The sequence below is a fragment of the Sprattus sprattus genome (genome assembly GCF_963457725.1).
Source record: "Sprattus sprattus genome assembly, chromosome: 16".
Taxonomy (NCBI): Eukaryota; Metazoa; Chordata; class Actinopteri; order Clupeiformes; family Clupeidae; genus Sprattus; species Sprattus sprattus.
This window is the reverse complement of record NC_137914.1, coordinates 11,679,955-11,695,705: the sequence shown is the minus strand read 5'-3', so window position 1 is coordinate 11,695,705 and position 15,751 is coordinate 11,679,955. Positions and strand designations below refer to the sequence as shown.

At 40.0% G+C, this 15,751-nt stretch overlaps 1 protein-coding gene across 1 annotated transcript; it reads left to right on the top strand.

The window, feature by feature from the left end:
• Positions 1–4,184: 4,184 nt before the first annotated feature.
• Positions 4,185–15,345, top strand: csf1b (colony stimulating factor 1b (macrophage); the record flags this gene model as incomplete). Its single annotated transcript, XM_080853782.1, has 8 exons — positions 4,185–4,253; positions 4,695–4,757; positions 6,044–6,214; positions 13,829–14,018; positions 14,432–14,580; positions 14,881–14,927; positions 15,028–15,071; positions 15,272–15,345. The coding sequence occupies 8 exons, from the start codon at positions 4,185–4,187 to the stop codon at positions 15,343–15,345; spliced, it is 807 nt and encodes a 268-aa protein (XP_080709908.1).
• Between the last annotated feature and the right edge of the window lie 406 nt (positions 15,346–15,751).

The following is a 15,751-nucleotide window of genomic DNA, read 5'->3' as shown; positions in this document are numbered from 1 at the left end:
TGGCAATCATCAATCTTCCCCCAAAGGGAGAACGCTTTTATTCAAAATTTGGAACCAGAGCATCGTGACATTGGATGCTGAATCTAAACAACACTAAAATAGTCGATACAATATAAAAAACAGATCTTTCCATCCATTTCCTTATGAGGAGCAGGCTATGCAAAAGAGGCACAGATTTTAAGCAGAATGTCACTGTCTTTGTTCTCAGAAACCATTTTAACATTCTTGATCCTGAATCAACAAGTCTGTTTATTTGGCTTTTAACATGATATGTTTTCAATCTAAAAACCTAAGCTGGGATATAAAACATGTGATGTCAAGACATAGTGATGTTTTATATTTTATAAACAACTGATTTCATATGTTTTCAATGAACCAAACTAAAAATGAATTTCTGATGACAACCCATTGTGAAGTTTCACTGTTCACACAATTGATGTATGTGAGCATGACTTTTTGGCAGGGGCGCAGATAGCACTGGGGACGGGGGGGGACATGTCCCCCCCAGATTCAAAGTGACCCTGATCCGTCCCCACCACTCTCCCTACGTAAGGCGACAATCATCAGTAAATAACGTTTAAAAAAAATTAGCGTCAGTTCCCCAGTTCAAAAATCCCATCTGCACCGCTGCCTTTTGGACTGGTACAAATACTTGCAACATCCATGGACGATGCTGACCCTGATTAGCCTGTAATTACTTTTACCAGAGGTCCTTCACCATGGTGAACAAACCATACCACAAATATGTGTTGCACATTTTGGTAAGAGAGGAGATTTCCTGATTAAATAGAGACTGGCTCTCATCATTATGATTGCTGCATTTTCCCAGAAACACTGTCAAACTTTTCACAACATTAATTTTGCATGAATTTTGCACTGAATGCCACACACTGCAGGCTCATAACTATAGATGCATGAATCCAATAACCTGGTTCAGTATCTACGCTGATTCTGACATTATTGCATGGATCAGGTATCCTCTGACACCACTGTTACAGTTTACCTGTACTGATAAAGTTACTTTATCACCTCATCCTAAGATTCTGACACCTTTCTACATCTTGAAGAAAAATGTAATAATTATCTGTGATTTTTATTTGCACAAACCTAAAATAAATAGTTTGTACTGATTGGAATTACCGTATTTTATGATTCCTATTCTATATCCACAAAATCTGGCCACTTCCAGCTCATATCATATTTATTTTTCCAATCACATTTCATTATCTGTGACGTCAATTCTTCAGCAAAGGGGGATCACCTTGAATTACAGCAAAGGGAGATCTGTAGATCAACTGTAGTAAATTTGATGATTATAGGACAACATTTGTGGCCTGAAGAGAATGTTCTGATAAGATCCATTGTGGTGGACACATCAATTTTGCTGACATGACAAGTCAACTCTGGCTTGGGACCTCTCGTTGTATTACCTGACACAAAATCTTTTAAGGCAAACACATCAACAGTTATTAGCCCGTGGTGGTCAAATGACGAAGATTTATTCACTGCCACCTCAAAATGGAGTCATGAGTCCACGTACAGATTGGTCTTGATACATCAAAGCGATGCTGAGACATGACTTCACTTTCTGTATGGTGGCTTCGTCACTAATTTTGACTGGCTGCCAGACGGCACTTTAAAAAAAAAAAAATATTCCATGATATCTTTTGTAAGGCTTGGTCTGACGAACACCTGTTGCAAATTGAATTTTGAATTGAATTGAATTTTTTTTCATTAAACCCAATATGGCAGAAAATCCAGTATGGTGGAAGTTGATGTCATGGGGTGTGTTGTACTCCAGTTGGGGCTCCGACAGGCAGTCTTTTCTGAAGTTTATCAAGAATGAACTTATCCAGTTTTGACTGTTGACAGCACCAACACATACCCTACAAATAACAGCTTACTGACATAATTCTAAGATAAGTCACTTGACACCATGGGGATCTCTACTTGTCTGATCCATTATTGTCATGTATCAGGACTAGGGTTACAAAATTAGGGGAATATTCAAAGTTGGAAACTTTCCATGGGAATAAATGGGAATATACAGGAAAAACTGACATTTGATGGAGGAATGCACTAGTACATTGAAATAGAATTTTCAAGTTAGGTGTACTATGGAGGCTAAGTCTAATTCTATTTCAATTCTATTTTTACTTGACTTGTTCAAGGCAACCGGTTTCCTGGACTCCTCCAAGTAAACGCAACTTATCACATTTTACAGTGTACTGTATAAAATTAAACTTGGTATTAAAATGAAATGAACAGTGCTTCAGTGTAACCAGTTATCAATACGCTAGGTAATGACAAAGACGTTCAAAAGCATCAGAAGGTCATAGGTTTATGTTTCTGGCAGACAATTTTCCCAACTAGCTGCATCCGATGTCCAGTTGAGCTAGGCTTGCCTAGTCTTGTTTTCAACTATATTTAATTTCCCTGTTATAGGCTAACTTTTGCACCCCCCAAAAAATTCAAAAGGTCCTTAACTTCCCATGGGATGTTTCCGGAAATGTACCGGAAATGTTCCTCCCCTTTGCAACCCTGTGGCCCTGTTACTAGTTGGTGTTCTGTTAGTGCCCTGTGTTGTAGAATTCCGTGAATGGATACTCTTCATCTAGAGAACTTTTGTTTAATCAGAAATACGTACAGTGTTGGTGTTTCCAATCGTTCAGATTATATATCAAAATAGCATCAAAAGCAATAATAGTCACATTTTTATTTTGGTGTGTGCAAACTTGCTTTGGCTCCACTTAGTTATTTGCTGTGACATAATTAAAGTGGAATTATAAAGGACATACCAGGTAACATTTTCTACACCATTTTTACATGACTAAAAACATAGGATGATCAAGTGATTTACTGGATAATTTCAGTAGACTATCTCTGGTAATAGTCAGTATGCAATTAATTAAAAGAAAATATATATACATTTATATATATATATTGTAACTTTGAATACAATGCACCTATTTGTAAAAAAAAAAAAAAAAAAAAAACACTCCCATTGTGTGTGAAATGCTTTTCTTGCAATTTGGTGAGCCCTACGGTTTTGGGACGTAATTTTTGGACAGCTACACCTCAGAATTTCATGACCAGCTAAAGGATTTGGAACCAGCTATGTCCTCTGGTTTCAAATCCTTCAGCTTGTCAACAAATTGCATGTGTTTTAACAATACAAATGAGGGTTTCACAAGCATTCCACAGGACTGGTAGCATGCAAACAAAACCAAGCTGGCTCACCTAATAAAGGTTGGATTCAGTCTGACACCTCCCTGCATATTGAGATCTCTTTAAATGAGTGTTTAAAGGAGCAGCATTGGCAGGAGAGTGAGTGAGACACGTTTACGATAAATTAAGCATGATTGGTAGGAAAGTCATCACCTGAGAGTGATAAACACAAACTGTCACGAGTTGGGACATTGTTTCACCTCAAGAGGCGACCAAAGACTCTCAGCCTCATGTGCTTACATACCCATTTTGTTTTGATGTCCTTATGCTTTTGCCCGACCGTTCACCCTTTTGTGTTTATTTCCTGTCATTGTCTGTTTTCCGAGTTGCTCTCTGTTTTTTGATCATATCATATCATATCTTTTGAGCGTTAACTTTATTCTGACTTTGTTGTTTTTGTCTTAATCTTCGGATTATTTCTTGTTTTTGGAAAATAAAAGACAACGTTTTGGGCACTTGATGCTCATCCAGCGGCCTGGGTTCATTTCCTGACTCTGGCCCTGACACAAACATGCTAAAATGCTCAATGCTAAAATGATTATCCTGATCAAGGGAAATGAATCAAAATGAGGCAGCCTCATGACAGTCTTCAACTTGGATGCAGGGCCCTTTGATATCTGTTTGCTTTCCAAATATTGAAGTAGTTCCAACAAGTTTTCAGCTTCACATACACAGTAAAAAATATTGTTTGTGTTCAAAATCATCCCATCATTTGCATGTAAAATGCACACTAGTACAGTATTTAAGAGCAATTGAATAACACTGAATAATGCAATTACACTTTACGGTTAAATGGGTTACAGTATTTCATAGTTGAGTGTAAATTTCTACACATTTTGTAGAGTAACTTTAAAACTGTAGAAAAGAGCCAGTGGAAGTCCCAAGTAAAAACGCTAATATGTTGTGTTCAGGTGAAGAGTGTGTGTGTTCTCGTGCTGCTGTGTGTCCCTCTTGTCATGGGGGATATCCGTGGGCCCTGCAGGCACTCCCTAACCAAAGAACACCTGCTTCATATCAAAAGCCTGGTAAGAACTGCCACCCAAACACCAAGAAAACATAGTAAATGTGGCTTTGCACATTTGTTATTCAGATTTTTTCAAATTATTCAGACATGTTGATCACCAACAAACTGATAGTGTAGGCCTATTTTGCATACACTTACTGAATATCAGCCATAGAAGTAAAATGCCTTCATTATAATCTATAAGGCTGACAGGCGGATAACTACTTTCTGTGGAGCAATACCCTGGTGATGAAGGATTAGTCCTGGATAAAATCATGTTTACAGCCCATGCTTTCAAAAAAAAACTTGAGTTGAAAAATGATTTCAAAACATAATCCAGTACAACAACAGATGTCATACTATTTGGCCGAGGAACTAGCCATCAAAACACAACATGCTCCTGATAGAGATATTTAGCCTGACATTGCCAGAATTCTAATTCACATTTCCTTCACCCCTTTAGATCAACAACCAGCTGCAAAGTGGCTGCTACATTACTTACACATTCATTGAAAGGGGAAGCTTGGTAAGGGAATAAAAGCCCAACATAATGGCATAATTTGCATTTATATTCTGTTTTATATCATTACATTTATATTCGGTTGCATATCATTACAGTTATATTCTGTCTGCTCTGAAAATCACAATAAACAAAGTAATCAACATCTCTATCCATTACATTATTTAATATGTCCATATTTATTTCCTACTAGTGCAGTGCCTGTAGGAATTATGCATTCTGTAGTGTTAGCAGACGTAGGCTAGCTGTTGTTCAGTGCAGAACTGGGAGGATAACATGACGACGTGGCCCGACATAACTTACAGCGAGAATTGCGCGTATTTCGTGGACTCCATAACAGATGGGAAAGCAATGTACAATCTGAAAGCCTCCGAGGCTTATCAATTTAAGCTACCATTTGTAGCGGCCACACTTGCGTTGTGATTTTGATTGGCACCCAGCCGTTTATTCATACACTCTGACAGGTTTAATGAACACAGAGCAAAGGCGATCACACACAGTATCTTCCGAATGACAGCCTCTCCCAGCCAGGGTAAATGCAGACTGAGGTTTATAATATTGCAATAATGAGAAAACAAAGTCTACACACGAATTACAACAGATATCGGGACACATCTGAAAACCTCTCTCATTGCGTCAGTAGATGCATGAACGCATGGTCACTGGTCTAGGCTTACCATCAACATTGAATAGAAAGCTAACTCTTAGATGACTGTACAACTCTAGACATTACTTTGAAACTTAATATAAAGAAGCTTAAAAATAAACGAAACTAAATCAATCACTGTCTTAAGATTACCTGAGCAAAAGTCTGTATCTGTTCACCAAGAAGAATTTTAATGCGGACCTCCTTATTGTATCCAACACTATTCTGAACTTTGAGTGAAGGCAGGATAGTTTAATACTGCTAGGCGTATATTGTTTGATTGTGACGTCACTACCCATAGTGCCGACGGGACGGGAAACGATAACCCATTGTTTCCTATAGGAAACGGTAAAATACAAATATCTCGCAAACTATAAATTCAAAAATCTTCAAAATCAAGGATGCACAGGTTCATGACATGCGTAAGCTACATGCGAAATCTCATAACTAACGTAACTACCGTCAGTGAGATACGCCCTAGACTGACAGACTGACAGACACACAGAGACTTCTGGATTTATAGATAGATGGCCTGTGAAAAAGTATGAATGCATTATCTCCGGACTCAATCACAATCCATTTGTGTTGTTTTATTTACTCCTGTCCTCAGCATTTGTCTTTTGATTTTTTTCCCTGTCTCTGTCAGAGTGAGGTGTGCTATGTGAAGGCAGCCCTGCCCTGGACACTGGAGCTGCTTAGCACACATTTCCACTATGTCTCAAGCTCAGGAAATGGCCAGGATGTCCGTGCCCTTAAATCAATAATCCTCAATATCTACTCCCAGCAATGTGCACCCGTCATCAATGAGGAGGAGGAGGTGAGTGGCTGTTTTATAATTATATTGAATAGAAAAAACCCAATAGTATCTAATAAATGCAACAAACAATGAACAATTGGGGGGAAAAACACATTCTGAGGTATACATACTAATCCACTGACATCCCTGTAAGCAAAATGACGTCCCCTAGACGTCCTGTTATGGTCTCTCTGAACGTTCTAAAAACGTAAATGTGTATGGTTCCCGTGACAACTTTAGGACGTTTTGCACGACGTTCCAAGACCGTCCCGAGGATGTTGCGGTGACAACTGGGAAACGTTTTCTATAGGTCCTGGGGACGTTATGCAGGACGTTGCAAGCACCTCCCGAGGGCATTGTGGTTACGTCTGGGGAACGTGTTTCTATAGGTCCTGGGGACGTTCTGCAGGAAGTTGCAAGAACGTCCTGAGGGCATTGTGGTGACATCTGAGAAACGTGTTTTAGACGTCCTGGGTACGTTATTCAAGGATGCACCGCGGACGTAGCAGGCACGACCGTTTTTGCTGAGCTAAATGAAGAAAATAAAATAATAATAGATCGCGGAGCCGTCATTTTGCTTACAGGGCGCACACACACACAAGTTCAAGTTCATTTATATTACACATTTCATATGATATGCATAGACACACACACACGATTACAAACTTGATTGCGGGCATGGGAATTGAACCGTAAACCTTCCTATTACTAAACCAGATCGCTACCTACAGTACTAACACTGTCTGATTACTATTTTGTCACTTTAACACGTTTATCACAGTGTGAGACAGCCAACAAACTTAGTCCGAGGGTTTGAGGAAAAGCATATTGTACCGATCTTAGTCACTACGCATTGAGGGTTTTCCTTAGGCCTAATGATTCCTTTTTTAATTAACATCCATGGCACGTCACGGACGTGCGTGCAGGGAGGCAGAATAACTAGCCAAACTAAGAATGATGAAATAAAATAAATATGAATGCTTCTCTACTGATCTGTGCTATAAATGTAATGTCTGCATGATTCCAATACAATGCATACATAGGAAGGTCTATCAAGTGTCTATAGCTTTAACCTTGAGCTTTCCACAGGCCTTCAAAGATGCTGCAACAGAACGTATAGAGCTCATCGGTCAAATTGTCTGATTGGAATTTCTTTAAAAATCCCGTCTTGCAAACACAATCTGGATTTGACAACAATCCTAATATTTAGGCCTATAAAGCAAATGTGCACTGCCCTTATTATGTTTTAAAGGAACAGGCTAATCTGGCCTTAGAAAGTTATTTAACAACACGCATATGCTGCATTTTAAATAAAGCGCAAACCCTCGGTTTCAAACGAGGAGCGAACTGAGTGAGAAGGATCCAACATGGCCAAGCAGACTAGCCTTAAAAGCTTTTTTTCAGAGGCCAAACACAACTGATGAGGGTAAACCTTCTGACGAGGATGAACCTATAATACCTGCAGTGTTGCATCTGAACGCGTTTAATTTTATTATACGTCTATGCCTGTGCGTTAGCGCCGAAGTTGCGTATCCGAGAGCGGTAGGCTATTGCAGACAGAGATTTGGAAAAATTAGGCTATAGCTCGCACTCGCAGCATATTAAAAATTGGAGCTGTGAACTTAGTTCAAAATTTTGAATGATGAACAATGAACTGAGCTACTTCATGTAGAAAGCGAACTTTCCAAACACTGAATACCTGAAGCCCTAGATGTTCGAACAGCATCACCAGAGAAAAAGATGAAATGTCGGGCGTTTATGTCGTTATGGAGTGACAAGTTCTCTTGGCTCAGGTGCGAGGTGATTGATAGTCACAGTAATGTTCTGTTAGCAATGCGAAAAGGCGACGCAAAGGATTCACAAGAGGGTTGAATAATTTAAGAATCTCTGCTCTCATTAAACAGGGCCTCGTTTCCCGATAACGACGTATCTTAACGGCCTACGTGGATTTTCGCGACATCGTAGACTAAGTAACACTTTCTATTTACGTGCGTTTCCCAACCATCAACTTAAAGTCAGGTGCACGAGCGCAACGTGCACGAGTTCTTAAGTATCTCTTAGGAGCTGTTTACGTCACGTTAACCTGTTTACGTTAATTGCTGTGAAATTAGCTAGCCTATGTGTGCATCGAACGTGCACTGTGCACTGAATTCCGGCCGGGGATAGTAACGCCATCTCCAGCAGAGTATTTAAACTGTGTTCCCATTGTAAGGACATTTATTACGATCTGTCTGAGAGTGGGCTGTCAAAGCTAGCATCATCGAAGTCATACAGTACAGTAGGCTACATACATTCAATAAAATTAACCTACATTTGAGTCCAACTGCATGACCATTCTTACCCTACACTTACCCTTACAATAAAGAAGTGATCCTATTTCAACCATAACTTCATTTTAAATAATTTCTTTCTTTATGACATTTAGTTTATAGTTTAGACAGCAACGTTGACATCTATATTCAACTGCATCCACTACATAATCTCAAACTTTATTTGTTGGTAACTCTCCAAAAAGGCTACCATTAACACATTTCTTAATGAAAAGGAAACATGCATCACAATAATACTCCAGTGTAACCTGTACCTATATATGTGGAGTGCAAATATGTCTTGCCATTACACTACCCAACAGCTCTATGTCTGCTAACACTACAGAATGCATAATTCCTACGGGCACTGCACTAGTTTTGTATAGCCTAATCTTTATTTTCAAATACTCAATATTCTTTATTTCTATTTTGATGGGAATAGGCAGGTGAAACAATGACATTCTCATGATGTGCTATACACAGAAACATCCTTGGATTTCTTCTATAATAGGGTGAACGACGCCCCTGGTGGATTGCATCGCTAAGTGTGAAGTTACTACTGGTCCTGACCACACGTAGAATTCTTCTCAACGAAAGATACACTTAAGCTAAGTGCCACGTCGGGAAACCCGTCTGCAACGTAGGATTCCTCTTACGAACGATTTCAAGTGCTTTTTAGGCTAAGTGCGCGTTCGGGAAACGAGGCCCTGAGCAATGACCATGTTGCGGCGCTCATTTTAACGCCACAGTAGGTTGCGATTAAAGGCCACTTATTGACGCGCATCAGACATTAATGTTTTTGTTTCCCATTGTAAACTTAGGAAAATAAACATGTTGCATTCTAAACTACCTGATTATGTTATTATTTAAGCTATGCAGGCCGTCAGTTTTCTTCAATAGGCTAATTTAGAAGCAGAAATAGATATTTGGCCGGCTTATCATTAAAATGTCTCGCAAATGAAAAACATTTTTCTCTAGCGGAACCTCTGGTTCAGAGAGGACCATCAGAGGACGTCAAGGGAACGTTTTGGAAGGACCGAATGCGAACGTCCCGCAGAGGACCACAGGTAAAGGTTACGGGGACGTTTTTAAAGGAGGTCCTGGGGACGTATGCTGAGAGACCAAATAAGAACGTTCCCTAATAGTCCGTTTTAAGGCTCATGCGAACGTCACGCAGAGGACCTGCAGGTAAAGGTAACGGGGACGTTTTTAAAGGACGTCCTGGGGACGTGTGCTGACCAAATTATAAGGTTCCCTAATAGTCCGTTTTAAGGCTCATGCGAACGTCACGCAGAGGACCTGCAGGTAAAGGTAACGGGGACGTTTTTAAAGGATGTCCTGGGGACGTATGCTGAGAGACCAAATAAGAACGTTCCCTAATAGTCAGTTTTAAGGCTCATGCGAACGTCACGCAGAGGACCTGCAGAATAAGGTAACAGGGACGTTTTTAAAGGATGTCCTGGGGACGTATGCTGAGAGACCAAATAAGAACGTTCCCTAATAGTCCGTTTTAAGGCTCATGCGAACGTCACGCAGAGGACCTGCAGGATAAGGTAACAGGGACGTTTTTGAAGGACGTCCTGGGGACGTGTGCTGAGAGACCAAATTATAATGTTCCCTTAAAGTCCGATTTAAGACTCATGCAAACGTCACAGAAGGACCAAACGTAGAATTGCTACGAACGTCAAAAAACGTTCTGGTAACGTCCTCTAGCGAACGTTGTGCCGGGGACCAATTGGGGGCGATTGGGGACCTTGCGAATGTCCTGTTAACGTCCTGGGGACGGTCCCTGTTTGCGGGGATATCATATCATATCATGAATGGCTAAATCAGTTTATTTTGCCACAGATGCAGGTGTTATAATTAACCCGCACCAGACACTTCTATTTTGTTTCTTGGCATTTGCAGTGGCGACTCTAGACAAATGAGACTACCTTGAAGATATGGGATCGAACATCAGACTGACACGTGGTTATAGTCCTTTCCCCTATATAGGACAAACTTCATGATGCAAAATGAAACAATACTTCGGGTCATTATTATTAGATTGTTTTCAAGAAGCGTACATTTTAAACATTTTGCCTACTTCCGCCTATACAGTGCCACTTTAAAGTATGTGAACCCCTTGACCACTTAGGAGTTTTCTGTTGTTATACCATGATTTTTCATTTTTTTCATCACCAATTTTCCATAGAAGGAATGTCAGGTTTATGTTTATCATTTGCATGTACTTTTTTTAGAGGGAATTGTTTGAGTAGCCAAAAGACTACATGAAACATGGAATTAGTCCATTTCAAAAGTAAGTAAACCCCCAGCTGAATTGATAAAGTCAAGCAGGTAACAGATTCAGTGAAACTTATTTGGGTGCTTAATTAGTCAATTAAGCAAACCGATCATCTGAGACATCCTTAGGGAAAGGTTTGGGCAACACAGATTAAAAGAGAGAGGAAACCAACCAAACTACTGTAGTGCCAAGGTGTACCCACACAGATCAACAATGCCGAAAGGAAACGAGATATCCGAGAACATCAGGAAGAAGATTCTGACAGCTCATCAGTCTTGGGAAAGCTATAAGACCATCTCCAAAAGATTCCAGCTCCATCCATCCATCCAAGACAAATAATTTAGAAATGGAGGGCATGTGAATTATGGATGGCTCAGTTGAAGTGCACTTCATCACTTGCACTTATGACACTTCATAACTTCATCACTATCAACACAACACGGCTCCTCACACCCGAACGCAAACAAATTATCCCATAGGAATAACTGCTACCAGCCAGGGCCTCGTTTCCCGAACGCGCACTTAGCCTAAAAAGCACTTGAAATCGTTCGTAAGAGGAATCCTACGTTGCAGACGGGTTTCCCGACGCGGCACTTAGCTTAAGTGTATCTTTCGTTGAGAAGAATTCTACGTGTGGTCAGGACCAGTAGTAACTTCACACTTAGCGATGCAATCCACCAGGGGCGTCGTTCGCCCTATTATAGAAGAAATCCAAAGGATGTTTCTGTGTATAGCACATCATGAGAATGTCATTGTTTCACCTGCCTATTCCCATCAAAATAGAAATAAAGAATATTGAGTATTTGAAAATAAAGATTAGGCTATACAAAACTAGTGCAGTGCCCGTAGGAATTATGCATTCTGTAGTGTTAGCAGACGTAGAGCTGTTGGGTAGTGTAATGGCAAGACATATTTGCACTCCACATATATAGGTACAGGTTACACTGAAGTATTATTGTGATGCATGTTTCCTTTTCATTAAGAAATGTGTTAATGGTAGCCTTTTTGGAGAGTTACCAACAAATAAAGTTTGAGATTATGTAGTGGATGCAGTTGAATATAGATGTCAACGTTGCTGTCTAAACTATAAACTAAATGTCATAAAGAAAGAAATTATTTAAAATGAAGTTATGGTTGAAATAGGATCACTTCTTTATTGTAAGGGTAAGTGTAGGGTAAGAATAGTCATGCAGTTGGACTCAAATGTAGGTTAATTTTATTGAATGTATGTAGCCTCTGTACTGTATGACTTCGATGATGCTAGCTTTGACAGCCCACTCTCAGACAGATCGTAATAAATGTCCTTACAATGGGAACACAGTTTAAATACTCTGCTGGAGATGGCGTTACTATCCCCGCCCCGAATTCAGTGCACAGTGCACGTTCGATGCACGCATAGGCTAGCTAATTTCACAGCAATTAACTTAAACAGGTTAACGTGACGTAAACAGCTCCTAAGAGATACTTAAGAACTCGTGCACGTTGCGCTCGTGCACCTGACTTTAAGTTGATGGTTGGGAAACGCACGTAAATAGAAAGTGTTACTTAGTCTACGATGTCGCGAAAATCCACGTAGGCCGTTAAGATACGTCGTTATCGGGAAACAAGGCCCAGATATGTAAACCTAACAGCGTCTCTAAAAACAGCCAGATATGTAAATGTAATGCTGTGGTTTAAAACAAAGATTACAGAAGGCAAAATAAACTTTGGTTTAATCGGTTTGGGAAATCTCTGATTACCAGCAAGATATGTAAACATAACGCTGACATGGGTTACATGACATTCCTGAGGTTACTGCTGCTCTGTGGAGTCAGTGTTGAGCTATGGCATCTTGTGTGGTTTGCCAGCTGAAACAGCAGCAGAAAGAACGGTGCTCCAGAGGGTCATTAACACCGCACAAAAAGTCATTGCTCTCTCCCACCTCTTGAAGACATCTATCAAACACGCTGCCTGAAAGCCCGCAGCATCCTCAGAGACTAACCCAACCTGGTCACCACTTTTTTGAACTGTTGCCCTCAGGCCCAGGGAGACAATTAGGACCATCTAAGCAAAAACAGACTTGCTGAAAAACAGCTTCCATCCCAGAGCCATCCAAGCACATAACAATGCACACAACTGACCTGTATTTGTCTCTCTGTTGTGTAATATGTCTTGAGTTTTTACTGGTTTTACTTAAGCTAAGTATTTATAGTGTAAATCTGTATAGTTCAGTCTTTATTTGTAATGTTTTTGTGTCTGAGAGCTGCTACCTCAATCTCGTTGTACTTGTGCAATGACAAATAAAGATATTCTATTCTATTCTATTCATTCATTTTAGTGCCCTGCGTTGCTAAGCGGATGTTATGTTGCCCCACTAGCTTTTGGCTGTAGCTAGATGAGTGGCTAGTTTGAAAGAACACGAGCAAAACATCAGCTGAAATATAGACTGTTTATAATGGCATGGTTTTAGATTTTAGAGTGCTTTTTTAGATTTTAGAGTGTGTTCTAAAATGTTGGGTTTAAACAGTTCAGAAAAATCTTTGATATGTGAATGTATCACTGACATCGGTTACTAGCTCACCAGCCACCATCCGTCTATCTAGTCTACAGCTGGCAGAGCTATTAACGTCACAATAGGCAAACGTTTGTCCATTCATTTCAATGGGAAAAAAGAGGGACTGGTGGTAACAATAGAACGACAGGTGGCAGTGCAACCATTTTTACAAGAGCACTGCATGGGATCAGGAGGGACATGTCAGAGTTGGAGTGTTTGGAGCTTCACACTAATAATAACATTCAAGAGTTTTGGTATCTATCAAGAGGTAGATATCTAAATTCAGGTATTGGGAACGGATCAGAACCGAAAAAAGTTGATTTATGCATCTCTACACGAAACGGAAACAGACACCTCGCTACGATCAGAACCAGCAGGTCCAGTCCATCAATATTGCGTTCTGATGTTGTCATTAACATCTAAACTTCTGATCCTTCTTAATCTATGTTCTGCTTTTAATGTGGAAACAGCACTGATTTAGCACTAATGTTGCTGTTCTTGATAATCAGGAGGATCCGGTGGCATTTGAACGGGTGTACAATGGCTCACCCAAGGAGGCCTTATTCAGGGTGCAGGAAGTGCTGGCCCTCTACCTGGACATCATCACCCAGATGAATACACCCGTGGACTGGAACTGTGAGACAGAGTATGCCCAACAGGAGCCTTTGTGGTCGACCACCCACAGCCCACCAAACCCAGGTACACACCGACCCACAGCCAACCAAACACAGGTACACACCGACCCACAGCCAACCAAACACAGGTACACACCGACCCACAGCCAACCAAACATAGGTACATGCAGTGTCTTCAGAATCAACTCAACTTTCAATAATGCACAAACCACGTAGCACTAGTACACACTCTATAACGAACAGATGCGAGTGTGTAGTCAGAATACAAACACACCAAAGGAAAACATTCACAAGCCTCCCTGAAAACATAACAATCACAGCTCTAAGAACAAAAAGCGTGTCCTTTTTGGTACCTAGTAAAGCCCATGTGTCCGTAAGATATTTAAGACTGGAGCAACGAAGCAAATCTGCACTTTTGAGATTGCCTACTTGTATGGGATTTGCCCCAGTGATAGTCACAAATGAATGTCTTCTCAGTGGAGCCTGCAACTGGACAGCTCGGGAGGAACTTAAGGAATGACACTAGCAAAGATCTACACAACGTCTACAAGATCGGATTCATTGCCATGACAGCATGTTGTGGATTACTGCTACCCATCACAGTCTGCTGTTTCATAAAACACAAGGTCTGTACACAATAGACTGCTACCACAAGTAATTTTTTTTCTTCTCAACTGCATATCCTCAATGGACAAGTCAAGCTTTCAGATTCAGCAGGGTCAGTCTTCCAAGTTTCACCAGTTCACTAACAAATTCACTAACAGATCACAATTTAACTAGGATAGAGGTATCATAGGAACATTCATTTTCAGATTTTATATATTTTTTATTTAATAACAATTTTAGTTAACAAACAAAACAATTGGAATAACTTACGTACTTATGTACGTATGTATGAGAACTGATGTTCGGATGCCAATCCACAGAAACTTCAAAATAATCTTCACCGAACCCAGACCATGGCGCATGAGAGGTACTACCGATATATTTAGCTATTCTAGTTGATTTCATCATATTGCTTTCATACAACAGAGTCCCTGATCTCACAACATGCCTCTTGACTGTAATTCAAGGTTCAACCGATATCAGCACAGTATTGAGTTAGAAGATCTATCAGGTGAGGAAATTATTTTCAAAACACTCTACGATTCATGTGCATTAATGTGCAAACCAGTGTCTACATCACTTTGAATGATTACTAATATAGATGTAGGAAAAAATGAAAAGCACACAAAACACTCATAGTCTTGATGTGCTGTATTTATGCAAGACAAGTTTTCCTGTTTTTATTTCGAAAGGTTCGCCCCAATGTTCAAGTTTCCTGCCAGGCCAAGCACATGGAGCAGCAGCAGGAAAGAATTCCTCTCTTGCCCTCTCACGAACTACTTTGAAGCCTGAGACACTTGCCAGCATTAAGGCATAAATATCAGTCTTTCTTTGAGAGTCTATTTTTACAGAGAAGATATTACTTTTTATCTTACAACTTTAAATATATATATATTTGTTAAAATTGTATGTATATAGTCTTTTTCTACCTATTGCTTTTTCTACCAAAGTTCACTGGCAAAAAATATTTTTAACATGGATTTATGTCTTGGCAGATATTTAGGCTAAAACCTTTACTACATAAACAAATTAAAGTGCTAAAGAAAAACCGACCTGCATAACGCCTCAGCTTTCATTTTATTAACGATATGAAAATGTTTCACCCTAAATGGTAACTAATATGCCGGTCTGCATGATGGAGCTGAAAATGTTTTTCTGCTGCCACAGACTATTAGACATACTGGACACATT